The sequence below is a fragment of the Varanus komodoensis genome, unplaced genomic scaffold, assembly GCF_004798865.1.
Source record: "Varanus komodoensis strain SLA01 unplaced genomic scaffold, ASM479886v1 scaffold9, whole genome shotgun sequence".
In the NCBI taxonomy this organism is placed as follows: domain Eukaryota; kingdom Metazoa; phylum Chordata; class Lepidosauria; order Squamata; family Varanidae; genus Varanus; species Varanus komodoensis.
In genome coordinates, this window is record NW_025336598.1 from 10,709,304 (window position 1) to 10,736,573 (window position 27,270).

General features: G+C 36.8%; 1 protein-coding gene and 1 long non-coding RNA gene across 7 annotated transcripts in view; one reads left to right on the plus strand and one right to left on the minus strand.

Moving 5' to 3' along the window:
• The window catches only part of LOC123017262, a 731,707-nt gene that overhangs the window by 519,072 nt on the left and 185,365 nt on the right, over window positions 1–27,270 (plus strand). The gene's annotated exons all lie outside the window — the stretch shown is intronic.
• Window positions 1–27,270, minus strand: part of LCORL (ligand dependent nuclear receptor corepressor like) — a 94,962-nt gene that overhangs the window by 6,751 nt on the left and 60,941 nt on the right. For 5 of the 6 annotated variants that reach the window (XM_044418496.1, XM_044418497.1, XM_044418499.1 and 2 more), the window contains 2 exons: window positions 21,827–21,914; window positions 6,727–11,465 (listed from right to left, as the gene is read on the minus strand). In XM_044418496.1, the coding sequence (XP_044274431.1) occupies window positions 6,727–11,465; window positions 21,827–21,914 (4,827 nt within the window). Of the gene's footprint in view, window positions 1–6,726; window positions 11,466–19,467; window positions 20,543–21,826; window positions 21,915–27,270 lie in introns of those variants that run through there. The other variant, XM_044418502.1, reaches the window with a different exon arrangement.

Genomic DNA, 27,270 nt, shown 5'->3' on the forward strand with positions numbered 1-27,270 from the left:
CTGGGAGAGCAGCTGGGCTAAGTGCCTGGCCTCAGCCTCCTCCCTCCCTGCCCTCTGGCCTGCATGTCCCCCCCGTAGGCCCAGTTGTGACTTTAGTGTATGCTGTTCTTTCCATGCCAATCCTGATAGTGCAGGGCTCTGGAGCAGGGGCTCTGAATAAGCTGATGGCCATATGCTATCAAGAGGCTGTAAGTGTGTGCCCTAATAGATTCATCTTTTGAGAACAGATTCATATTCTCAAAAGACAAGAAAGACCAGTATTATCTCTTGGGTGCATTCCGCCATCAGTTATACACCTAATGCAGATAATCTAATTACATCCCATTACATGCCACCTTATTCCAGTTCCACAACTTGTGTATACTGCCTCTGATACTGGAGGTAGCAATTGGCCCTCAGGAGGACTAGGAGTTACCAGGTTTAGTAGGTATTGATAGCCGTATCCTTCCATGAATTTGTCCAATTGCTTTTTAAAGCCATTTAAATTAGCAACTGTTATTAATCCTGTGAAAGTGAATTCTATAGCTTAATTATGTGTTCCGTGAAGTACTTCCTTGTATATGGACCAAACCTCCCACCAATCAGCTCTGTGGGATCACCCTACTGGGTTCTAGTATGTGAGAAATGGCAAAAAAACAAAGGCTTTATTCTTAATTCTCTTCCAAGCCAACAGATTCATGCAAGATACCTATTAACAGTTACTGTGATAAAGCAAGAACATTGGTAGTTGCATTATGGTGCGGCTGCTTGAAACTTCACATATAAGCCTTCAAATGAGAGGGGCAAGAGTGCTGAAAATGTTTCATTATCCACTTTCTCTGCACTATACATAATTGTGTATTCCTTAATCATGTTTCTCCTTTCTTAATTTTAACTAGGAAAACTGTACTAACAAAACTGATGTCTTGTGATGGCTGCTGCCAACTAGAACATCCAGTGTAGGGCAAGATGAATATGGGTCTGCCATGGAACAAATGTAGAAATCAACCCTAAGCTGCTTAGACTAGTGAGGCAAATTGAACCTTTGGACATCTTTATCCCACTTCCTGGGAACTGGCAATAACCAAATTCATTATATCATACCTACTACTATTCTATTTAAGTTTGCTATTTCAGAAAAAAATACAAAACATCAATCCATAATATACTGATTGTTACAGAATTTTATGAAACAAAAATTGTATAGCTGATATTGCTGTTATGTGCAGTCAATCTTCAACCTATGCTGACACTATGGATGAAAGCTGTCTTAAATGTCCTGTCCATGACAGCTCTATTCAGCAATTCCTAATTATTCTATGTTCATTTTTTCTTAAAAATGCACTCTTAAGAGGGTAAAAGACAGATACAATCTCTTGTTACTTCCTGTTGGTGGTGGCAGTATCATTTTGGAAGGATGCTTCTCCTTAGCAGGGACTGGGAAACCAGTTAAGACTGAGGCAAGATGCACAGGACCAAGCACAGAGAAATTCTAGAAGAAAACCTATTTAAGTGTGCAAGGGACCTGGGCTGTTCACCTTCCAGCGGGACAATGACCATGCACGCAACACAAATCCAAAGTAACACTGCAGTGGCTTAGAAACATGAACCTAAATGTCTTAGAAAGTTCAGACTTTTCAACTGAGAACCTGTGGCAAGACTTGGAAGTTGCTGTTCACCAATGGAGCAGTTTTGTCAGGAAGAACAGGAAAACATGGTAGGATCCAAATGCACAAAGCTGACAGAGACTTACCCAACAATGATCACAGCTATAATTGCAGCCAAAGGTACTTCTATAAAGCATTGAATCGGGGGAGGGGGATACCTATGCAAGCAACAATTGCCAGTTTTTTGTTTTGTTTCCTTAACTTTTATGCCATAATAAAAATATTTTACACCTACACAGTGTTGTGTATCTCATGTACATCAAGTGGAAACAATGCCAATTAAATTCCTTTCAATTCCAGGTAATAACCCAACAAAATATGGAAAAGTCAGAGGGTGGGAGGTTACTTCTGCAAGGAAATGTAAACACAACACAGAAACAATGCAAGACTTAATGAAAAGTTATCAGGGCTTTTGCGGCTTTAAAAAAGGGAGTAGGCAAACATATGGAGTATAAAGCTACCTATGTGGGTGCTATCAGTCATGACACGTATAACATCTAGCATGAGGCAACAGGACTCCAAATAGCAGCTACTGGGAAATACAAATGGGTGGATGCTCTTGTGTGCATGTTCTGCGTGTGGTTCCCATAAGTACTATGTGAACAGAACACTAGGCCAGGTCTTTGGCCTGATCCAGCATGATTTTTCTTATGCTCCCATGATCCACTAGTACTTTTTCTGCTTTGAAAAAGTCCCTCCTCAGCAAAGGTCTGCAATCTGTAAGAGGCCAGGTCCCCTTATAGAGCAGTAAATTACTAAGGAAGGCCTGCCTCCCCCTTCTTGGAGAGAAGAACAAATGGAACATTCTCATAATGAAAGGATGTATAAAATGAAGTTTCCAGGGATCTGCATTGGGACTGGGGCTTTTTAACTTCTTTTAATTTCTTTATAAACCATCTGAAGTTAGCAATGAGTAGAGAATGTTTTGCAGAAGACACTCAAGTATGCAGGGTGATACAAATAAAAGTGGTTGAGGAGAGCTCCAAAAGGATTGCTCCAAACCGGGAGAATGCATTAAAATGGCAAATGTGGTTCAATGTAAACAAGTGTAAAGTGTTGCACAATGGGAGAAAACATTGTAACTTCACGTATACACTATGTTGTGACTGACCAGGAAAGAGTACTTGAGGTTGTGAAATGAAAGCACTAACCAAGTGTGTGACACCTGTAAAAATGGGAAAATCCAAAAATGTAATCAAAAATAAAACTGCCTAGAACATTACAACATTTGTATAAATCTGTGGTGTGACCACACTTGGAATAATGAGTACAGTTCCAGTTATTGCATCTCAGAAAGGATATTGCATAGCTGGGAAAATGTTCAGAAAAAAATCCTAATTACCAAGGAGCTGCACCAACAGTTGCAGAGAAAGAACAATTGTAAAGGACAGTTACCATCTTTGGGACTTTTCTTAGCTTAGAAAAATGCAAAGTGGAACATGACAGAGATGTATAAAACAGAGATGCCACATGGCCTGGAAAAAATGTATGGGGAGAGGGTTTTCTCCTTTCTCATAACTCCAGAGCCCAGGTCATCAAATTGAGCTAAATGGTGGGAGGTCCATGACAGGGAAGAGAAAGTACTTCTTCATATAATCATATATTTTAACTATGGGATTCACTACTACAAGATGTAGTGACAATTATCAAGTTAGATGGCTTTGAAAGGGAATTAGACAAATTCATTAAGAGTAAGGTTGTCAATGGCTACTGTTTATGATGACTATATGCCAGAGGTGGAAAACACTTCAGTGGCTGAATTTAGTTGTGCCATGAACAAAATATAAAACAGGGCCAAAAAACCTAAAACACTCACATAGTTTAATTTAAAGGGTTTTTTTGCCAGTGAATTAGGAGAGGAATTTCAATAGTTCAGAATGCAGAAAAATGTGCAAAACTTGGAAAGGAGTCATGTCATCTGGAGTATCTTGGAAGGACAGATTGGAATTCCAAGAGGACCAAATTTCTCGAGGATCTGCAGTTCCCTATCCTTGCTATATACTACCCAAGAATCAGAGGTAGCATTGCCTCTAAACACAGGTTGCTAAGATCCTGCTGTCCATAAGCCCTGCTTTTGGGCTTCTCTGGCTGGTCAATGTGAGGAACAGGATGCTGAGCAGGACAGATCAGACTTGTCATGCTCTCAGTCCTTGCTTCTAGTTTAATAATCAAAGAGAAACACTTGAACCACCATGCCAGATTTCAGAAGAAGGAACAAATTTCTGTAAGGTCAAAGGGCCTGATTTCAATGGCATTCAAAGTTTAATAAAGCAACAGCAGATTTTAAGAGCCTCTGTTGTGATTTTCTTTGTGATGCTTTATAACACAATGATACCAATATTATTAACACAGGGCAGTCATCTTTCAACACCTCCCCCCCCCTGAATAAAGAAATATCTACACGAATTGCAATGTGAATTGAATTGAATTCAATTAAAAATAAATAATTAAAACCTTAATCCCTGATTAAAAGAATTAGCTGAACAGGTGATTGGCCTGTTATTCCATAAGCAAAACATGAGGTTTAAGCTTTTCTATCTGGAATGGTTGCAGCTGACAGCAAGACACAGTGGGCAAGAGTCCTTGGTGGCAAGCAGTCTACCAAGGCAAAATTGGTAGATCAAATAACCTGAAGGATGGATCTGCTGGCATAGAAGAGACAATGACTTCCAGTAGATGGACCCCAGAAATCTTGTATGTAACGGGATGTTGGAAAGTCAGACAAGTTTCATCCTCCTTCCCAACAGGGGTTTGGTCTTACTTGGCACTTTAGAAACCCAAGTGAGTTTGGAAAGCGGGACAGGCTAGAAAAGTCCTTTCGCCCTTTTGTTTACACTGGACCCTACAGCAGGTCATGAAACAAGGATTGTAAACTTCCTTTCCTAAAAGGATTGAAACATTTGTTTAAAATATGATAATAGAACTCTGTACTGTAACCTGTATACCCTACATTGTGTTACTGGTGCTTTTTACCAATGACATTTTCATATATTTTATTTTTATTTAAAGCTTTTATATCCCTCTCTTCAGTGTCTCAGACTACTGAGACTATTGCATATTCTTGCATTTCTGATAAAAAGATCAGTCTTACAGACTAAGGTATTGAATGGGGGGTACTTTCTTGCAATAAACAGAAGAGGGTAGGAGATTCTAATTGTATAGCTACAAGTTGATACAAACAGAACTTTGAACTCCAAATGGAGGCATATCTGAAATGATGTCTGCCCTGGTTTTAGAATTGCCCAGTGAACTTTGATACTTTTTCTTTAAATGCTAATGTATGGGAAATGTTGAACAACAGAGAAAGAACAAAAAAACCACCACCACAACAAACACAACAGAATTCTAAGGTGAAATAATGAACGACTATGAAAAAGTTATCAGGATTCTTTTTCTTAAAAGCATATGACAAAGTTATCCCTCAAGATGCATCTGTTTATAGTAAGCATCATTTTTTGCCAATTTAAACATGTATGTGCATGTTTCCTACTGTAGTTGCTAGATCACAATCTGGAGCTTCTGTCTATTCCTTCAGTGTTCCGAAGCAGCAGTGGGGATTGTAGCCACTGCATCTTCAGCCCGTCCTCCAATGGTTCCTTGGCTCCTCCACTCTCCCTACAGCTACCCTGGCACAGTCAAACCCAAACTGTGCTTGCTGCAATAGGCAGCAGGAGGAGATGAGCCATGAGACCAACAGGAGCATGAAGCACAGCAGCTAGAATTGTTGGTGCTTCCGGGTATTTAAGCAAACAAGCATAATCTCTGGTTTGCAATCTAGCAACCCTAGCCTAGAAACAAAAACAGCAACCATGAGAGAGCTCTTTGTACATCCATCATAAAAATGGGCCTCTTATTTTATGAGAATAACCCACGTTTTTATGGTATTTTCAATGTGGTTCAAACTGAGCACACTCATTCAAGACAAAGTCCTCCACAAACCCAAATATAGATAATTTCTCCCCTAATTCCTTGCAGTGTGTTTAGACAGCACTTTGATTCTTGGGAAAAAAATACAATAAAGGAAAAGAGAATCAACTACACAGAGTTCATCTCTTGCTCAATTTAAGGATCAAATTGTACTATTTTAAATTATTTTACTACACAGCCTCGTTAAGCCTAAAATGGGGTAGAAGATGTCAAAAGTAAAGGACCTTTCAATCAGCTTGTTACTATAAAACAATTTAGCTGTTTCCCCAATTTATATTATTGTTTCTTTCTACCTTATATCTCCCTCCCCACATGCCTTTTTCCGTTAATGATGTTTTAAATTGTGCCTTCTTTAGGGTCCTTCCTGTGTACCTAATATACCCTACAGTGAACCCTATGGTCTTGGAACCCCACTTCTGAAGTAGGAAACAGTGCTCCAACCTCCTTCGCACCCTCACCAAAGCACACTTTCTTGACTGAAAAGCCCATCTAGAGAAAAAAAAGAAGAGCCAAGGATGGCCTCTAGTAGTCCCACCCTGCCAGCTTCAAAGATCCCTGCACAAAGGAATACCATGAGAATGTGTGCATGCACTTGCCTGTAAGATGGTCAACACTATTTTTTCTGACTCTCAGAGCTGAGAGGAGCACAGTTCCATCCCAGTGCAGGACTGGGTGTGTCCAAGATAACTGTGGCAATTGTGTATGCATGTATAGTTACAATTGAATTAAGGCAACCATGCAGACTGGCTAACTTGTGGGATGCAGGATTCTAGCCATAGGGACACATACATTCCATACATATATAGTTCTCAATCTGTGAAGGAACTGTTTTCCACATACCAATCAAATTTCACACATCAGAGAATTCATATTCTTTCACTCCCTTGAAATCAAATAGAACAGGGTACACCTAGCTTCCTCCAGATTCTACACAGAATTTGTTAAAACGCTTCATCACAAATTTGAAAATTCTATTTTACACTGCAATTCATCATTTAAACTGCACTTTCAGCATTGTGTACTTAAGGATCACAGTATTCCTGAAGACTTCTTTTTTTACTGCGTTGCTATACTAAGTATTTTGTTTATTCCATCTGGCTGTAAGTTTATTAGAATTTGTAAAGGGGTGAGGGGGAGATGAGATCAAACTTACCTAGCTGGTACTTTGAGTAACAACTTGATACTTGGCCAGCACTGCATAATCGTCTCTTATTCTTTTTTCTAATATCCAGGTCAGTGAGCTTGCATTGTGTCCTCCTCCTTTTATTAATTTTTTTAGGAACCTCAGTAGGGCCATCATCAAAGGTGACTCGTTTGCTTGATTTCTTGCTGTTTTGTTCAAGATGCAGCCCTTTAACAAAGCTGGAATGTTTACCTCCTTTAGATGGTTCAGCATCCTTTTCACACCTGTCAGGTATGGTTTGCTTTGCAGAATGGGACCTCAAAGTACAATGCCCTTTTTCCTGAAAGTAGCTTTGACTGGTACTATGATCAATGGATTCTGGAGTGCAAACAGCAAGGTTTTTATTAAAAGAATGTTGCTCTTCAACAGGATTGATTTTCTTCAAAAATATTCTACAATCCTTAAAGGTTTTGCCTTTCCAAGTCCCTTCACCAAGTTCACCAGGGGACTGTGCTTTCCCAGTCTTTTGCTGGTTATAATACGCTGATTGTGTGCTTGGCCTATAATTACTTATTAAGCCAGGTTTTGTACTGAGGTCAGACAATTGTGTTTTTTGTTGAAAGAATGTATCTCTGATTTCATTTTCAGTTGATGAAGTGATTCTATGAGATTCTATCAAAATTGTGGGTGACTGAATTTCTACTGCAGTATTCCCATGGTTCATGCACATTTTGCTGTCAATTTTCCTTTTTGTATTAGTCAAACATTGGCTTTGGCAGAAGAATCGCAAATTTCTTTTTTTGGACTTCCAGTCACTTGTTCCATGATTGTACAATTTTTTGATTTGTCTCCACCGATCATGCTGCAAATTCTCAAATTTGGTTCTTTGTAATTTAGCTAATGTGAAGTTACGTTTCCTGTTTAAGACATGAGACCTGACTATTTTATGTAGCATTTGTAACTTTCCTGCTGATTTTGAAGGTGTGGATAGTGCAAATTTTTTAAAGTGCTTTCTCAAAGGACTAGTATTACAATCATATTGTCTTGCTCCCATTTTAAATTGCCTTGTACTAATTACTTCAAAGGGATTTCGAGCATTTGCTTTTCGCACTAATGAAAGTGACTGTGTTTCTGTTGTTTGCATAAACCATGTGCACAGTTCATCTATATTGCATTTTTTCTGGAAAAGCATTTTTATAGGGGAATTTTCAAGCTGTAAAAAGCAAGAGTCCAAAGGGTTTGATACTTTCACACTACAGTCTTGTTCCATATTGTCATACAGACATTTTCCAAATTCTTCTCCATTCACATGCAACCAAGTATTTGTTATCTGGTCATATCTACTGTTAAGTTCTTGTAACAATGAATCATTTGAAATGGAAGGATCCCACCACCTAAGGGAAGAATTGGATGAAATTATGGGATCTGATGACATTTCACTAATGGACTTGAATGTATTATTCTCATAATATTTCTTTGCATTTTCTGGATTCCTTTTTACTGAGGTATGTTTGGATGTCAGATTGGAGTGATTCTTAATTTTTTGATCTTTAGCACTTTTCAAACAAAGTTTATATGATTTATGTAGAAAGGCACGTCTACAAGATAATGGGTTAGAAGATGCCAAAGAATGTAAGAAAGGCAGTGATGGTCTTCTGTCTCTAAGAGATTGCCTCAAAGGGATTTCAGGCTTTTTGGAGGGTACTGCAACCTTCTCATGTGACAAATCCTCACTTGCATCATTCCAAAAGCTTTTTGAAACACCCTGATTGCACTGCTTATCATCCTTCTTAGATGATGGATTTTTTTCTAACACAGTCTCTTGTTCTAAAGGAGGCAGACAGCTGTTAATACTTACTTTTCTTTCCTGAGATGAAATCTGATTAACAGTCACAGATATGCCAGATATTTTCACTTTTGCTGGTCTCCCAGGTTTTCTAACTATATTTAAAGGCTTTTGATTTGGTCTTATGATATTGCTGCAATGGGATGGTAGTACTGGGCTGCTCTCCAGAGGTCTAACATGCTCATAACCAGATCCGGAGATCTCTTTTCTTGTAGAATTGTGCACACTTTTTATTTTTGGCAAATCATTCTTGTTTTCTGAGTTCTGTCTCACTTGAGCAGATTCACATATAGCATCACAATCACTGTGAGCACCTGGTACCACACTACCTACATTTAGGCTACCTTCAGAAACACACCTCTTGGTCCTTCGTGATCTTCCAAAGACAACTGTCACAGTAATATTTTTGTTAATGTTATCCTCCTTTAGAATTTCTGAATTACAGCTGGCATTTTTCCTAGCACTAATAGATTCACTCATATGACTGACATTTTCAGAAATATCTACTTTAGGCTTTGGTGGTCGCCCAATTGGCCGCTTAACCTGTTTCACAACTTGAGGACCTATTTTTTTGGGCCGGCCAGGTTTTCTTTTTAGGGAGGATCCATTGCTACTTTGATCTACATGTTCATTTGGCTTACATTCATCAACATTTGTTTCATTAGCAACTATTGCAGGAAAGACAGAATTTACATCCTGTTTTAGAGTATTTTCACTACAGAGACATTCATCAATAGAAACATTTTTAGCAGGATCTCTTCCTTCCAACTGGTTTTCTGACAGGAGACTTGTTTTCCCCTCAGCAGAAAAAAGATCAATGTTTAACTTAGAAGAATCTTTTACAGAGGTTAGTGTATATTTGACTCCTTCACTGCTGTTAATCTCTGAAAGGAACATAAGCTTTATTGGACTAGTGTAAGTTAGCATTGGTGAATTATCACCAGGATCAGAATTTGTTTGCAAGTCCTTATGATTGGAAATCAATACATCTGAATCAAAGTTTGGGGAATTCAAAAGGCTTTTATACGGTTCACCTGATACATCTTTTTTCAAAACACATTCCTTTTTGCTATTATTGCTAAATGGCTCATGACCTTTTGATAATACATATTGTCCTTTACTTCCAGTTTCATTCATGTTAATGAGAAGGCCACTTTTAGATTTAGCATCACAGCTATGAAGGTCTTTCAACTTGCTGGATATTTTATAACCATTAAACAATGTTGTTTTAGTCTTTTGGGCCATGTTTATTGTATCTTCCAAACGCTCTACAACAACATGAAGATTTGTGTTTCGTACTATCTTATTTATATCTTCATTGCTACATGTTTTGGGCTGAAAATCTTTAGGCATTTTATCTCCTTCTATACAGAGAGGAAGTTTTATCTTTGAGGATTTTTGAAACAAAAAATTGTTTGTTACGTATACTGAGCACCACATAGGTGGAATAATATTATGTTTAGTCCTATCTGTTATCTTGTCATGATCTGCCTTTACAGGGACCGGATCCATACATAATTCAACTCCACAGCTTCCATGTAGTTTAGCCAAGTTAGCTTGGGATGCTGAATTATTTTCTGAAAATTTCATAAAACCAGAATTAGTTTCTGAATTATTCAGAGGTAGTTCTAGTGACGCTTCCTGATATATTGGCGAAGAATGTGAGTTTGTTTGAGAAAACAGGCTCTCTTTATTTTCATTATTTTGTAAGGCAAGATCTTTTAATGTCATAAGATTGTCAATTTTGTTCACTGATAGTTTGTCGCTCTTTGTAGGCTTCTTTGTAATTCTCTCTGAACTTGCTTTTTTTCTTATGAAGCTTTCATCAAGACTAGCTAGTTCCCTCTTGATTTGCAAAGACTGTCGCCTAAACAGAGATGAATCAGGTGAATTATGCATTGCAAATAAGGTTTCTTGCCGTTTGCGAAATCTTGTTTGGATAATTTTATTTTCCACTTCTTTGTCATACTGGTTCAATAATTCCATAAAATTGTAATCATTTACTTTAGCATCGTGTAAGAGAGATGTTATGAAGCTCCGTAATTTAATATCATCTGATCTCCCATCACTTTTAGATAATTTTGTAGGATTTACCATTTCAGTGGTTTCTATTGATTTTAATTTCTCGTTGATTCGATCCATTAAATCCTGAAATGCACTAGCATTTTCAGCTTTTTCAAGTTTATCGGAATTTATAAGGCTATTTACTTGATTTGCACTTTGAAAGGTTTCATCCAAGTTGCCAGATACTTCTTTGATACATACTTTATATTTCTGTTCACACACTGAACAAGCCTTTTCAGCTGGCAAGAGAGATGGAGGCTTACTATTCATTTCAAGTCTTTTATCTAAAGCCAGAGAACCTTCAACCAATTCCTCCAAAGAATCATATTCATCAGCTTCCACAGGAGATAATGGAGGTGGTGAAGGGCTGCGTCCTCTGCAAGCTTTGTTATTCTTCTGCCCAGTTGAAAAGAGATGTGTACACAGTTGTAATTGCTTCATGCAGCATCCATGAGAACTACAAGGCACAGGATTCCCTTTGTTTACCACAGGGTTAAAATATCCAACAGCCACAGACTGGCATGACAAACAATCCTTATTTTTCCCATAGGCTGGTAGAGGTGGTAAACAAGTATTTGGTCTTTGATTTTGTAAACAGCATCTTTTCATTACCATGTGGACATCACAACTGCAGAATGGAATGTGCCCATCATCTTCAGATGTTTCAGAATACACAGTACTCAGCAACTGGCAATTGCAAACTGCATGAATATACTGATCTTGGATCAAAAATTTCAACATAGCTAAAATCTGATGGCAATGATACAAGCATAATGATGCCAAAACCTTGCTTAAAGCAGAGTTTCCTCTTTCGAATTTAGGTGTTTCCTCTGATTTTTCACCAGCTGTTGTACTTGAACTGAAAACAAAAAGCAGATCAAAACAAAACGTAAATTACAGTTAAATATGGCTCAATATGACTGAAGGCTATTTATGCTAAGGTGTCAAAATTATATCTCATTATTAAAATGTCAACTTCTGCTGAGGTTTTGTATATGCAATATACAGAAATAATATAAAAATCAGGTATTTTGCTAATGTTAAGCAAACAGAAAATATTGGTAGGATAAGTTTTTTGATATAAAATATGCATTTAATTGCACCTCATTTAACAGTCTAGAACTACAGAAATAATAAATTTTGTATTACCCAAGGGTCATATTTTAATTGACATAATAGACACATTATGTTTATGATCCCAAATATATCTTAAATATGTGTACAGTTTTTTGAAATCAATAGCACTTCAAGTTATTTTGCACCTGGCAATTTTTTCTTACTAGGAAATTGCATGTACCTTAAATGTACCTTTTGTCAAGAGATTTACCCAACACAGCAAAAAAAACACAATTTATTTATGGCTTCCCACTACAAATACATGCAGCAAAATGTACACATCTTGCATTTATTGGACATGACAATGTACATGATCAAATGGAACGGGAGAACATTTAAACTTACCAAATGGAATACAGAGAGGGAATTTCAGGATGTTGAAGAAATACGTAGTGCTAGTTCAAGGAGTACTCCTTAGAATAAAATTACATATATTTTCATAATCCTGATACATCTCTGTATTCCATGTGACCCTGTATATTTAAGGTACATGCAAGTAAATAAGAGTTATATGTTGTAGAAATTAGTCATCTGTAAAGCCATTCCATTTTTGAAGCAAATGTGAATCAAATCAATGTTAAATCTAATTTTGAAGAATCAGAAATGCAATCTTTTATCAAAAATATTATAATTATACTCATAATAATGTGCTCTATGAATTTTGAAAGCATGTTTGAAAGGATGCTGTGTAGTATTTTCATATTTTCTTTACAAAGCAATCAACTGCAGATAGCATTGTGAAAAGATTCTTTTCTTTTTAAATCTGCACCAAAAGCAGAAATTTGTGTCCTACGCACTTTAATTCATCCTTTACAAATAAAGTTTTAAATGAAGGACTTTGCCATTAAAGGCAAAGGTAATTCTGTATCCCACTTCTGGAATAATGTTGCTATTTGTTTAAAACAGAGACTTTCACTTCAGGCCAGTTTCCAGGACAAAAATTAACCACCTGAATCTACCAGGGCCATTGAAATGCTGACAATCTGCACTTTATTCTCCCCTCACCACACACCAGGAGTCAATTTTGCATTAAAACAAAGCATACACTCCCTGTGCACCTTGTCTTTTTTTGCAACAACTATCACTAAAACTTGACTTCAGGGGTTGAATAAAGGTTGTCGCTACCCCACGTTACCCACCCCTAATTAAAATGAATGGATAACTCTTTAGGAGTATTTACAAGCTACAAGTAAATTGGGACAATTTCATGAAGATGCCTGTCATCTTAAAAGTTCATTGTACTACTAAGGAATTGAAATGTTACATGTGCATGTATTCTGATGTACAAGAAAAGTCCATGAAATCAATGCAAATATATTTAGATGAGAGATGGGCAACCTGTTCCCCTCCAGATGCTGTTGGACTTAACTTGCATCATCAAGAATCACTGATCATGCTCAATGAGGAGACAGGAATCATAGCCTGACAATGTCTGGAAGGCATACATATTCCTCTCTAGATTTAACTCAATACTATAAAGATCTGCAACTAAAGAAAACTTCAGCTAAAATAAGCAGTGAATATTTTCCTTAACTACAGAATATCAAAAACTGTTACCACTTACCTAATGATTAATTCAAACTGAAAAGTTAGTAACTCACAGCAAAAAGTAAATATAAATTTAAGAACCAAGTTGTTTAATTGCAACCTCAATCATTAATGCCTATCAATACTTTAAGTATAAAAATATATTATTATTATAATTCTGTTCCAGAAAAGTATGCATTTTCAAACATATCACCAAACTCTGAACATGACACTAAGGTTTTGTATTATCAGTTTTCTATATTCAGTATTTATAGCTCTAACCTTATGGAATGCAAACAAACACATTTCAAAGTTTAAATTTAATGCATCTACTGTATCACATGTAAATTCTGTATTGTTCTCAACTCACAAGGTATCTTGTTCTTGTCCAAAAAATTATTAATTGCTCCACAACTACACTTTCCCAGTTATAGTTACTTGATTTTTAAAAATCCTCCAGAACAATTAGTGTTCCTGCATTGCCAAAGCTATAGAGAAGATTCTTAGGGTGTTTCAAGCTTTCCTGAGCATGCCTAGCAGCAGTTCAGGATATGTCCTGAAGCGTACAAATGGTTGCAGGTTCAGGCCCAAACCCTAGCTATAATATCTCAGGCAGGAGGCCTGGGAAACACCTTGCCCTGCTATTCTAGACAAACCGCTGCCAGTCAACCTAGACAACAGTGGTGTAGACAGAGTAATAATATGAATCCTTATAAGGAAAATTCATCTGTACATATGTTAATGTGCAATTGGTGTACACTGGTATCTGTAGATCAGGATAGCACTGCAGGAAGGGTTGGAAGAAAAGATTTGATGTCAAACAGGTGCCACAACTATACAACTTTTAGAATGCTTCTGTATCATCAAGTCTAAACATTTACACATTTGCAGGCAACCTCTTCAGAGAGCAGGAGATAGGGGCTATAATAAAGTCAGGCTCTTGCATCTGGTTCAGGAAATCCAGAGGCTTCTCAAAAAACCTGAACTGAGAGTAAATTCAGGGTAGACCTAGATAATAGTTTCCTGGCAAGTTCACCATAAAATGTGCCATCTTGTAAACCTTTTATGTTTAAGGAGGTGTCCTATAAATCTGTATAATGAATCCCAATAATCTAGTTTGTACATCTCAGTAAGTCACTATTGATCAATTCAGCTGCAGGATCCTGCACTGCATGCTGGCTGCCATTCTGAATATGCAAGTTATGATGAGGTCACACCGTGGCTTGTTGCATTATGCAACAACCCATTTTGGGTTACTTGAGAGTTAAACAGCCCTCAAATATATAAAAACAAATGCCTAAAATAAACTTGATCAATGGTGGCCAATGTGCATGTTGGAGCCCTGTAGGTGAATAATCCAGAGTAGCTTATTGTGATGTGTGCACCATATATAAGTGCACAAATATAACTAGGCTACAATACAAGCAAAGTTCCATGTCATAAATAATTTCTGCAAGCATATGTATGCAATGTTTTTATTTTAAATGAATTTTTTCAGAGCTCCAACATATGGGGAAATATATCCCTCAAGCATTACTTGTTGGAGGTGCACATAAAGACATGTTTCATGTTATTAGGGCACCAACAATGGAAGAGAACCGGACTTTTAAAAAGCATAAAGATATTATTCCTCTCAGTGACAGAAACCATATAGAGGTGGGTACATATTGGGAGAAAATGTATAATGCATATATAGCTTTCTGTTGAATTTTCTGCATCTTTTCTCTATACAAAAACTAGCTCTTAAGTTGTATAAGGTGTACATGCCTGAATTAGGTTACATATGTAACATATGTATTTTGCTCTGATATCAAAGGTAAAATTGTAAACATTTTCACCTCTAATCCTGTATACTGTATTTCTCCACATGGTAGAGTTTATAAAGGTATTCATTGTATATAATTAAGCAAAGTAACATGTATTTATTAATACATACATGTACAAATAAATACACTCATCTATGGAATATTGGAAATTGAGGTTGATTACAGATGTGTCAATGAATTGTAAGGTCTGCCAATGAGAACTGGTAGAATATTGAGTACTATATTGCTACCATCACTTAACTCTAACAACCCATGGGCACAATCTATTGGGAAGTTCTCCTGTACACATCCCACTGAAATGACATGAATCTGCCATCTGTCAAACCCAAATATGAACGGTTTTTCCATGTGTTAAATGCTTGTGCTTTATTGTTAAATGTATAAAAATGCTATTATCATTGTTGCTATTACCTTGCTACACCAATGCAATTATGCCCATGGAGTAAATCAAATAAGCCAACTTAAAGTAATTTTCTTTTTACTGAATGAGCAAATCAATCACACAGCAGTGTTGAAAATTTATGTGCAAAAGCATTGAAGTGCTTTACTAAAAATTACAACATAGAAACACAGTAACAAATTCATACAATCAGATTTAGAAATATAACAACACAAAGAGGAAACAGAATTACAGTACATTTACAACACAAGACAAATACATGGAATTCATTAGAAAATATTGTAATAAATAATTCATGAATTATAGTGCAATTGATTTATGCATAAATAGAACTAATTGCCTAGAAATCAGTTATTAACAAAATCTGTCAAAAATCAAGGCAGCCACAGAGTTTTACTAAATTACTGCAACAATGGAAATACTGCAATTAAAAAAACCCACAAATACAAGTATTTGTACTGTAAACAACTAAAAAAAATCAGTCTCACTAAAGTTAATATACAATTTAATTTAATATAAAATAGTCATTAGCTACCAGAAATGGTTTAAACAACTTTACTGAGCAGTAGTTCTAAAAACAGAGGCACTGTTTTTTAATATAAAATACTTGAGAAACATTCAAATAAGTAGAAAGCATGTAGGGTTTGCTTTCACCTTCATTTAAAAGTCTGCTGAAATATGAATTTTCAGACAATTGTCAATTTCTAAGTAGCAACTGGTAACTGAATTTTAAAAGTACTTCAAAATTATAATTTAAACAACCTTTTAAATGAGTACATTAGGGATGGATTAGGGGAGTTATGTATTTCCCTGCCTTTCCTCAGTTGTATAATTAAAGGTTCAGCCTATTCATTAGAAATAATTACGTTTCTTTTTAAAACGTACAGGTTGAGCATTATCTACAAACTATCAAAAAATATTTTAATATACTATTTCTGGCCAAAAATAAATACAAGTACTAAAATGCTGAAAATTAATTATAATATTACATACAAAACTACCACTGTTAAAGTCAATAGCAAAATGATCCCTGATTTTATGAATCCTGTTACTTTTTGGTCAGGCCACCTTTTAAATGATATTAAAAGTGAACTGTAACTTGTCTTTGATATACATCTCTGCCTAAAATCTAATATTGTCTTGAGAAATTAAAAAAAGGCTGGGATCCAAGATGCCATGTGCAAGTGTGAGAAAAACAATTCCCACATTCCATATAGCTACATTATCCCTTTCCACAATCACATACTGATTCAGAGAGCCCCTTAACACCAGGAACACCTTTTGGGGGAAGCAAGAAGCTGCATTTGTAAGAGGGTTGGAAATGCTCTGTTGTACATGTGGAACAATGCCAGTGGCTCTTTGGATCCCAGCCTGCAGATTATGCAATGAACTAAAAGGTCCAATAGTTTTCCATGTAAAATTCTAGAAAAGGTCTGTGAAATCTGTTATTTTGTTATCTACTGGGGAAAGATGCAACAAATTAATACTTCTACTAATATGGCTTAGTTCTTTAAAATTAAATATGATCTTGACACCTTTGATGGTCTCTTAAGTTACCTAATAAAACACCTTGTTTTAAAAATATTTGTGTCCTAATATGCAATTGAGCTGAAGAAGATTCAGCATGGATCTAAGGGCCCAAACAGAGAGAAACCGATTACACAGTTTTGTTACTTTTAAGTCACTAATTTTAATAATAATAATAATGGGCTGATTTTCTCTCTAGTTTATTATGAAGCACTACCAATTGAGTTAAATGGCATACTTTAAAAATTATTACTTGTGATTTTAGATCATATACTTCACAAAGTCGAAATAATGTAATGTTACCTGAAACGTAGGTTAAAATGTGTTCAGTCACACTCATATGGGAAAAATAGATAAAGCTTCTGGAAATTGTAAGCTTCCCTATAAAAATCAAGCATTCCAATGAAAAAGGCCATGGGTGTCTTTATTCATATGCAGATATGTTATCATAGTATACCCAAGCTACTCAATATATAATATCCAAAGGTTCTAGAGAGCACATTGCCCACACATGGAAGAATCCCTTAGACTTAAGGGAACTCTGTTGCTGTGCTTCCTCCCTCATGTCACATCTTCAGAAATTGGAAAGGGGTTGCTCACATAATCAAACAACCCATGGGCTGAGTACACATGGGCAGGCAAGCATGGGGCTCCCACCTGCTCACTCACTTCTGCCTTCTGAAATAACCTAGGGTTTTCTGAAACAATACAGAGCTTGAACTCATGGCTTGTTGCACATTAATAACCTAGAGTGCTAGGTCTGCAAGTCATAACAACAACCCAAGAATGGGGCATTCCTAGTTTGTTTCAGGTAGTGGATATAAAAGGGAAGTGATGAAAAGTGTGGGAGGCAACATGCATGTGTGCTCTGAATCAGCCACTGCTAATTATGGGTTGTTTAACACAGATTTAGCCATTACATGCAAGCTGGGTCAGAGTGTCTGTTCTTTATCATTAGGGAACCCACCACCCTCTAACTTGGTGAAGATACATTAGCTCCACAGCTTGCATAACTTAACAGAGGGGAGGGGCGAGGCTGCATAGGCCTATGGGAGATGCACAGAAATTTCCATTTCTCCCAGATTGCCCTGGAGTATTCCTGCACATTTGCTAGTAGAGGGAAGGGGAGCAACACAAATCTAATGAACCCTATGAGTTTATCTCCAGAGGGAAGAATCATTCCCAACATGAATACTTTGAAGTTCACTTGAAAATTGTAGTCTAAAGATAACTGGTCCTCTGAGATTCTATGAAAAGTTATATATCTAACTGAATTGCCCAGATTCAAACAGTACATATACAAGAATTTCTAGTACTGAAAGTTCAAAACAGTTTTACTGTTTTGTATCTGTAATTCTATCAAGACCCTGAACTGCAAATTTGGTTATTAGCAAAGTGATGATGTATCGGCCCACCAAAATGAAAACCTGATGTTCATTTTGATAAACTGAAAAAGTTTGGAAATGTCACAGCAGCAAATACATTACTGTTATAGTGAGGTCTTTCAGTAGGAGTGTTACACAATCCTTAAATAAATGTAAGTAGTCATAACACCAACTAACTAACCAGCACACTTAAACCAAAATAACCATTCTCAAGCTCATTCTGTGCACATTATGAACATGCTCTAATCTGCATTCCAACTTTCGTCTTTAACCCTTACAAGTTAGCTTATTTTCCACACTAAAGGAAAACAGTTAAATTTTATGCCTTTAGTATTCCATCTTATTTAATAGTTAATCATTCTATACCTACACTAAATTTGTCAGTTTTCACAAGTATATATTTTGTAAACACCAATTTCTTGCTAAACCAACAATAAAATTATAAGAACCCAGTTTTATATTCTAACACACACTTTTTAAAAGGAAATGTTTTAATCTATATCAGATGTCAAGCTTTGATGAGCTTTCTCTTCCATATAAAATTCTGCATTCAACTAATACTTCATGTTAGTTTCCAAGTTAAGAAACAGGAGCTGTCCTCTTTAAATTTCCCTTGATTTATATATTTTCAGTTTCTTTCAAACTTCTGAAAATATTCAGAGAGGCTAACTGTCTTCAAAGCATTAATCATGTACTTCCTTAATAAGATGGATTATTGAATGGCTAGGGTCACTTTTCATCAGTAAAAATAATGTTTCACATGACAAATACATGTTATTCCAAACATTTTATGCTAATGACTACTAAAGAAAACCTGGATCTTTTTCACTTATTTGTACAAGGATTATATTAAATACAAACTATCACAATTGTGATCAATCCTATCATTTTGTCCACAGTGAAAACCCTGAATAAAATTATTTTCAAAAAGGCATGTATGTGGTTTCTGAACTGTAAAATTTCATGTCTTCTGTCTAAGTGAACATCTATTTCTCATGTGTGTATGTTTACACACAGGCGTGCACATGCACGCACACACATGCACGCACACACCCAGCCCTACCCACCCGCCCACCCACACACACGCACACACACACACACATACGTTTCTAACAAATTAAACTACATAGGCTTGCTGCTATTTTTGCAGGTGCCAGTCCCTGAATCAGTTATATTAAACAACCCAGTGTCTGGTAATCGGAGTTTCTTCTTCGGCGGAGTCTTCAGTGTCCCAGATCTTTCTTTAACTTTGTATTCTAAAGTGCTGTGAGGTACCCCATATATTCCTTGTGCTTTGGAAACACTCATTTTTCCACTCATTACCATTGCAATAGCTTCCTCCATAATTTCATGATCATACTGTCGGTAGCGACCACGTTTTTTCCTTGGTTGCTTATTATCCTTGCGATCCAAGCCATCTTCTGTGGATTCAGAGGTGCCATCAACAATTCCGTTCTTAGTATTAAGACACAGAGGAGAGAGGTCCCCATGCAGAAAATATGTGTCAACACTTGACTGAGTTACAGATGCAGAACATTCAATTTTGTTCTGTTTAGGGAGTATATTTTTCAATTTTTGAAGAGCTGATCCTTCTAAAACTGATGAGGTTTTGGAAACATGGTACATAACATCCAGAAGTCCTGCACTCTCAGGCTGTTGTTTGGGAACAGCACTGATTCTTAGCTGAGGAATTTTTAACTGTACAGTTGGAGCTGATGTTTCATATGGTACATTTTCATTTTTTTCTTTAAACTGAGTGACCATTCTTTGTAGAGTTAACTGGTGGAGGTAACTGGAAGCTGTTGGGAATCTTAATTCTGAGGTTTCAAGTAGACTGAGTTTACTTTTTTCTGTGCGCTCTGCTTGAGCTTTTGCCCACAAGGCTACTTTTTGCAGCACTGCACAAGTTTCTTTACTGTCTTTATAAGAACAACTGTCATTTAAATCTTGAGTTTTGTTTTTAAAGGGTGCAGGCTTTCCTGCTGGTAAGGCTTCTAAGTGGAGAAGTAAAGTTTTTTGAGGTATGCCATAAAGTATGCCTGCTTTATTAATGTCCAGTGCTCCGGACTGAATGTCTTTCAACGCTTTTGAGAGCAAACCATCTGCAAACTCAGCACTTCTTTCCACAAAGTCCTCTCTGTGTCTGTGGAGTCTCCTGGATGGATGGAATGAAACGATGGTGAACTGATGCATGAGAGACTCTCACACAGCTATGGAAGGGAAGGGTCCACTCCTTTATTATACTCCTTGCTTAGGTAACATCACTGCTTCTGATACTTTTAAGTCTTTGAGTTGTGGTAGCTATTGATTACCATAGCAAAAGTTACAGTTCTGGTAGGACCATGTGTCAAAATGATACCCCAGCTTCTACAGCAGCCCTTCCAAGAACTTTAAATCCTAGCTCAGTATTTGATAACGTTCTCATCTGCTTGCAATACCCTTTTGACAGATGCTTGCAGAGTAACAGTTAAAACTTTGCTTTACACAATTTAACAACCATTGAATGCCCCCATCCTAAAGGAGTTTTGTTAGTAGAAACGTGACGTTACCGCTAAACAAGTAATAAAAGAGTCAACCCCCACACAGAAAGTTTGTTGCAACTCTAGCAGAAAATATCTTTGACATCCAACCAGTTTTTTGATTTTGCAATTAAAGTCCTACTTATATTCTAATTTCTAGCAAACATAATCAGGTTTTTTTTTTCAGATAGGGAGAGAAATGTAATCAGAAGTAGATTTTAAGTCAAGGAATAATGATGCTGGGCTGTTAGTTGCTATAAAAACATACATTTGCAAAAATCACAAGTGACAAAAAGGGTCTGCTTTTGATTGAAGGATGCCAAAATTGTAACATGTTACTTCATTTTATTTCAGTAAATAGTACATTTCAGCATATTAAACATCTATTAATGAATGGGTGTCTTAGCAGCATGACACCGACATACCAGAGAAAGAATCAAAATGCAAGAATGGCCATCAAGAGCTCTCTCTTTATTTAGAAAACAGTAAGGATAATAGCTGTTTTTAATGTCTTACTAGCTAAAATAATATATTAAAATGTAAATTTCTTCCTTGGCTCCAATTTGAAAATCTCTAAGTCACAGAGAATACATTTTTCCTACTGTTTAGTTTGTGGTTGTGCTATGTATATAAGCATTCAGTTCACTTTTAGCAACATGAACTAAAGTTTGGTGATTGTTCTGATAACTTTTCTTTAACAGAAAAAGTGAAAAACAAAAAATGAAACATATGAGTTTTACACACACACACACACACACACACAATTATGAGTGAAACTCTTCTGCAAAAGCAAGAGCTAACTGCATATGCCAACATTTGTTATACACACACCAATTAAAGAAGAATTCAGCCTTCAAGTACACACCTTATTTTCACTTAGTATATTTAAAATAAACCAGAATAATGCTTATGTTGCTTACCCAGACACTGAATTTTCAGAACATGATCCATCATAGACTGACTGTTCCAAGCTTGTCTTCTTTGTAGACAGATCTAGCACTCCATCCCCTAATGGCATAACAAGGGGGAATAATTATTTTGGAAATAATATTCTTTGTAAACTTAAGAATCATATACTGTTCCTTATGCAGGAAACATTCTAACTATATAAAATATTTTAAAAAAATAATTACCAGGCCACTGGACAAGACTGGGTAAAATACATTCATTCACAGGACGTGTGGGTACAAGACAGAAATACACCCCAACCAGTTACTTCAGGAGCAGATATGATCAAGAAAAGTAAACAAACATAAATAAATATATTAGATACACAGTGAGATGACTGAGAACCACTTGTCAGTCATCATATTACCTTATTCAATAATTACATGGCAGAAATATATTAGTGTGAAATCATTTGCATGTTAGATATCAAAATTTAAAAATGTATTTCACGTTTCAGATTTCACTTTTTAATACACCAATTAAATAGAGTATGTAAACTTTGTTTCTATTATTTTGTAATGATGCATTTCTATATTGTTCAGTTCACATAAAAACCTACATGTTTGCAGATAAGCACTTGAATAGATATCTATATTGCACCATTCATGATAGGTCAACTCTGAGACTGAATAAGAAGCACACTGCAAAATTGATCCAAATTATGTAGAGAAGTGCCACCTCTCAAATGATACAGAGGAACTCTTTATAAAATCACACCAAAAGGAGCACTTACGATAAATACAATACAAAATTTAATTGTTATTGCTCCAATTGACATTTCCCAGCATAAGGCATACAGATAGTCAGCATTTAAGTAGCTTTATGTTTTAATTATAAAGGGAATCTGAATAGAAACTAAACAGAGTATCTCTCAAATGAAAGGCAGGACTAGATGAATCACCAGTGGGAATTAAGATTGCTGGAAGAAATATCAACAACCTCAGATATGCAGATGATACCACTCTCATGGCAGAAAGTGAAGAGGAACTAAAGAGCCTCTTGCTGTGAGTGAAGGAAGAGAGTGCAAAAGTTGGCTTGAAACTGAACATTAAGAAAACTAAGATCATGGCATCCGGTCCTCTCACTTCCTGGGAAATAGATGGGGAAGAAATGGAGGTAGTGACAGATTTTATTTTCCTGGGCTCCAAGATCACTGCAGACGGGGACTGCAGCCAAGAAATTAAAAGACACTTGCTCCTGGGGAGGAAAACTATGGCTTATTGTGAGCCGTCCCGAGGCTGTGTAGCAATGGGAATGGCATATAAAAACTTTAAATAAATGAATGAATGAATGAATATGGCAAATCTAGACAGCATAGTAAAAAGCAGAGACATCACCCTGCCAACAAAAGTGTGTATAGTCAAGGCTATGGCTTTCCCAGTTGCAATGTATGGCTGTGAAAGCTGGACCACAACAAAAGCTGAGCGCCGAAGGACTGAGGCCTTTGAATTGTGGTGCTGGAGAGGGAGACTCCTGCGAGTCCCTTGGACTGCAAGGCGATCAAACTGGTCAGTCCTAGAGGAGATCAACCCTGACTGCTCTTTAGAAGGCCAGATCCTGAAGATGAAACTCAAATACTTTGGCCACCTAATGAGAAGGAAGGACTTCCTGGAGAAAAGCCTAATGTTGGGAACAATAGATGGCAAAAGAAGAAGGGGACAGCAGAGAATGAGGTGTCTAGATGGAGTCACTGAAGCAGCTGGTGTGAGCTTAAGTGGACTCTGGGGGATGGTGGAGGACAGGAAGGCCTGGAGGAATGTTGTCCATGGGGTCACAATGGGTCGGACATGACTCCGCGACTAACAACAACAAGGACCGAGTAGAAAACATCTAATAAAGTCCCAGTTCCAATTATAAGGATATATCTTGTGATATTTGTTACAGAGCAAATTTATCAACAGATAAGATGGAAGAAAATTATATTCCATTTTATTTGGCCATATTTAACAATTCTTAGTCATTTACCATCAATTTCTGTAGTACAACAAAAGTGTGGATTTTCTGTGCAGAAAATTCTACCTCATTTTCACCTTGAAGAAAACTTAGAGTTCTTCTGAGATATTTCTATATTTCATTCTCCTTTCTGGTGGCTGGGGTCAGACAGAAAATTCTTTGTTCAGAGGCAGACTTTGTCATAAATGATGACCTACTCTTCTCCTTCCAGTATTGCTAGTTTCCTTATCCATACATTCCTACTCTTTATCCACAATTAACTACAATGAGAGCTTCCTACATGAATTTCCATATACAGAGTATTTATTTTTATTAGCATTTTATCCAGCTTTTCAAACAATTTCTGGAAAAGCCTATATGAAAAATTCAAAATGCAAACAAATAAATTATTTACTAAAAACAGCAAAATCTATTAAAAATACCATTAATTATCATCCAGAACATTGAAAGGTCAGAAAGAGCACTATGAACTGAGCTCAGAAATGGACTGGGAGCCACTAAAACTGATGGCACTGTGAACTGTAAAAGCTGGCATTATCTTTAAAGGTAATAGGATTGGGGGAAAAAACCTTCCATTGACATTATATAACTGCTGAAATATACATAAATGCATAAGCATCCATATTTTCAGTAAGTATATCCTGTCTATTATGAAAATGACTGAACACTGTAAATATTTATTTACTATAGATTGAAGACCATGGTTTCATAGTTGTGAGTTGTACTTCAATGTATTTTCTTTGATTCCAGGTGATATAAAATAAAGGACTTCTTGAGTAGAGCAATGAAGATGGAGGGGACATACTGTTAGCTACAAGCATATAGTAAAACCAAGAACAGGCCCCTGCAAGCCTCAAAGTAATAAAAGAGGTGCCTGCTGTGATAGTACAAAAGAACAAAGTCAAGAAATGAATAAAAATGCTGATAAGCATAAAATCTGTGTACTACATTAGCAATTATTATTAGACAAAGTCAATATTAAAGACAATACTTGAAAGAAACAAGTTCAAATATATCAATTCACAGGAAGGATAGAAGCTAAGATTCTAGCTTAATGCATCATTTTGATGACATGTATGTTAAATAGTGTACATCCGAAATCTGTCTTTCCAAAGGTTACCCAGTTCTCAAAGACCAAGCATATACCTGAACAAATCATTTGTGAAATGGAGACAGGACATAGCTCAGCTGAACAGCATATGCTTCACACGCAGAAGATCTGAGGTTTAAACTCCTCTAATTCCATGTAAAACCCGGGATAGCCATTACCAGTGTTGTCAATACTGACTAGATGGACTAAGGGTCTAACTCAGAATAAGGCAGCTTCCTACATTCCTAAAATGCACATAATATGTTTCCTACTGATTTGAACTTACACTGGATTATATATAATTTTGATAACTTGCCCACAGTCTTGGTCCTAATACAGATACTGTCTGTGAATTGTCAAACGGTAATGTGCAACTGCTTTGGAAACATAGCCTCGAGAGTCAAGTACAACATCCTGTGATAAAGCACCACTGTGTCTACAAAAAGCAGCAGCCAAAAATGTTAGTAGACAGATTTTTTTAACCACAGGGGTTTTCAAATTGTGGTAGACAAGGTATTCTCAAATAGCCCTATTGCAAATATAGTTATATCAGCATCATGTAATGTTGGACTGGGATGCAGGCGATCTAGCTTCTAGTCTCCATTCAGCCATGAAGTTCCCTGGATTATCTTGAACCATTCACTGATTATCTGTAAAATCTACCTCACAAGGTTGTTATAACGATATAATGGAAAAGACCACTAGGAAAAACTTCCCTAAGAAGGCTACAGATGAGGCAACAATTTCAGTGCTAAGAATAAATAAACTTATTACAAAAAGGGCTGCTACTGAAATCAGTAAAAGTTCAGTTTGACTTGAAAACTCATCAGTATAGAAACTGATGATCATGCTACCTAATATGTTGATTTGCACCAAGGAATTATGCAGTTTCATCTCCGAGTGCTTTTAAAGAAAAGCTAAAGCAAAAGATGGAAACTTACAAAGCCAGTGTGGTGTACTGGTTAAGAATGCGGGACTGGGATTCAGCTAGCCATGGAACTTACTGGGTGACTTTGGGCCAGCCACAGACTCCCAGTCCAAACTAATTCACAGGGTTGTTATTGTGAGGATAAGACTGAGACATGGAAGAGAATTATGTAGGCCAGCCACCTTTAGTTCCTTGAAAAAGTGCAGGATATAAATAAATATGTAATATATATAAATTATATAAATAAGTGATCGTCTTATGATTTGAAGAAGTTCAAAATCAGTTCCCTATATCAAATCTTTTACACAAGCCAAATAAATGTACACACTTTAGGTAAAGAATGGGACAATGATACCTGCTTTAATAATCACTGGTGGAATGACAGCATAAGAAGTTGATAAGTATATGATGAGAACAAATTATGATGTTACCTGCCAATATCTCTCTACTGCATAGCGAGTATCTACATTCACAAAAGTTACAGGTTCACTCTTGGTGCTTTCAGTACTTTCACACTCAAGAGAGCTCTTGTACCATATTAGTCTTATGTTCAGGAGATTTCCAAATATCAAACAAACACAAATGATTTTTGTCACAGTTCCAATTTCATTCACAATCAACAGTATTGACAAGAACTTAGACTAACGGTGAATTTTCCTCTCTGCAGGGGTAGGGGACCCATTAAGATGGTCTGTCCTAGAGGCTGATGGATCTGGATGGTTTCTAGAGCGCTCTGGAGAATTTTCCAGCTGATATGGCTGGTGGTCCTAATTAATTCCTGGTTAATCTCTGGGATACAGACAGTAGGGAGCTGCCAGCTGGGCCTGGGAAGTGATTAATGCTTCACTACAAGAAGGCCACCTAAAATGAGAGGTGGTGAGACCACTCCTGAAGAAACCCCCAGGAGTGGACCCAGAAGAACTCAACATTTTTAGGCCAATTGCAAACCTCTCCTTCCTGGGCAAGGTTCTTGGGAGGGTGGTAGCACACCAGGTCCAGGGACTCTTGGATAAAACTGATTATCTGGATCCATTTCAGTTGGGGTTCAGGCCTGGTTTTGGCATGGAAACAGTTTTGCTCACCCTGTATGATAATCTTTGCAGCAAGAGAGACGGGGAATGTGACCCTGTTGGTTCTCCTGTACCTCTCAAGCAGCTTTCAGTACCATCAACCATGGTATCCTGGGGGAACTGTCTGAGATTGGAGTAAGGGGCACTGCACTGCAGTGGTTCCACTCCTACATGGATGGTAGGCTCCATAAGATGGTACTTGGGGGATTTAGTCCTGCTCTTTGGATTCTCCAATATGGGGTCCCACAGGGATCAATCAGTTTCAAATGTGATGGGACATCCTGGTAAGCAAGCTGAGTGCAGCTGGACTTAACATCATTAGTCCAATGATACAATGCATGGTTAAGAGGAGGGACCAAATGAGAAACATCAGGT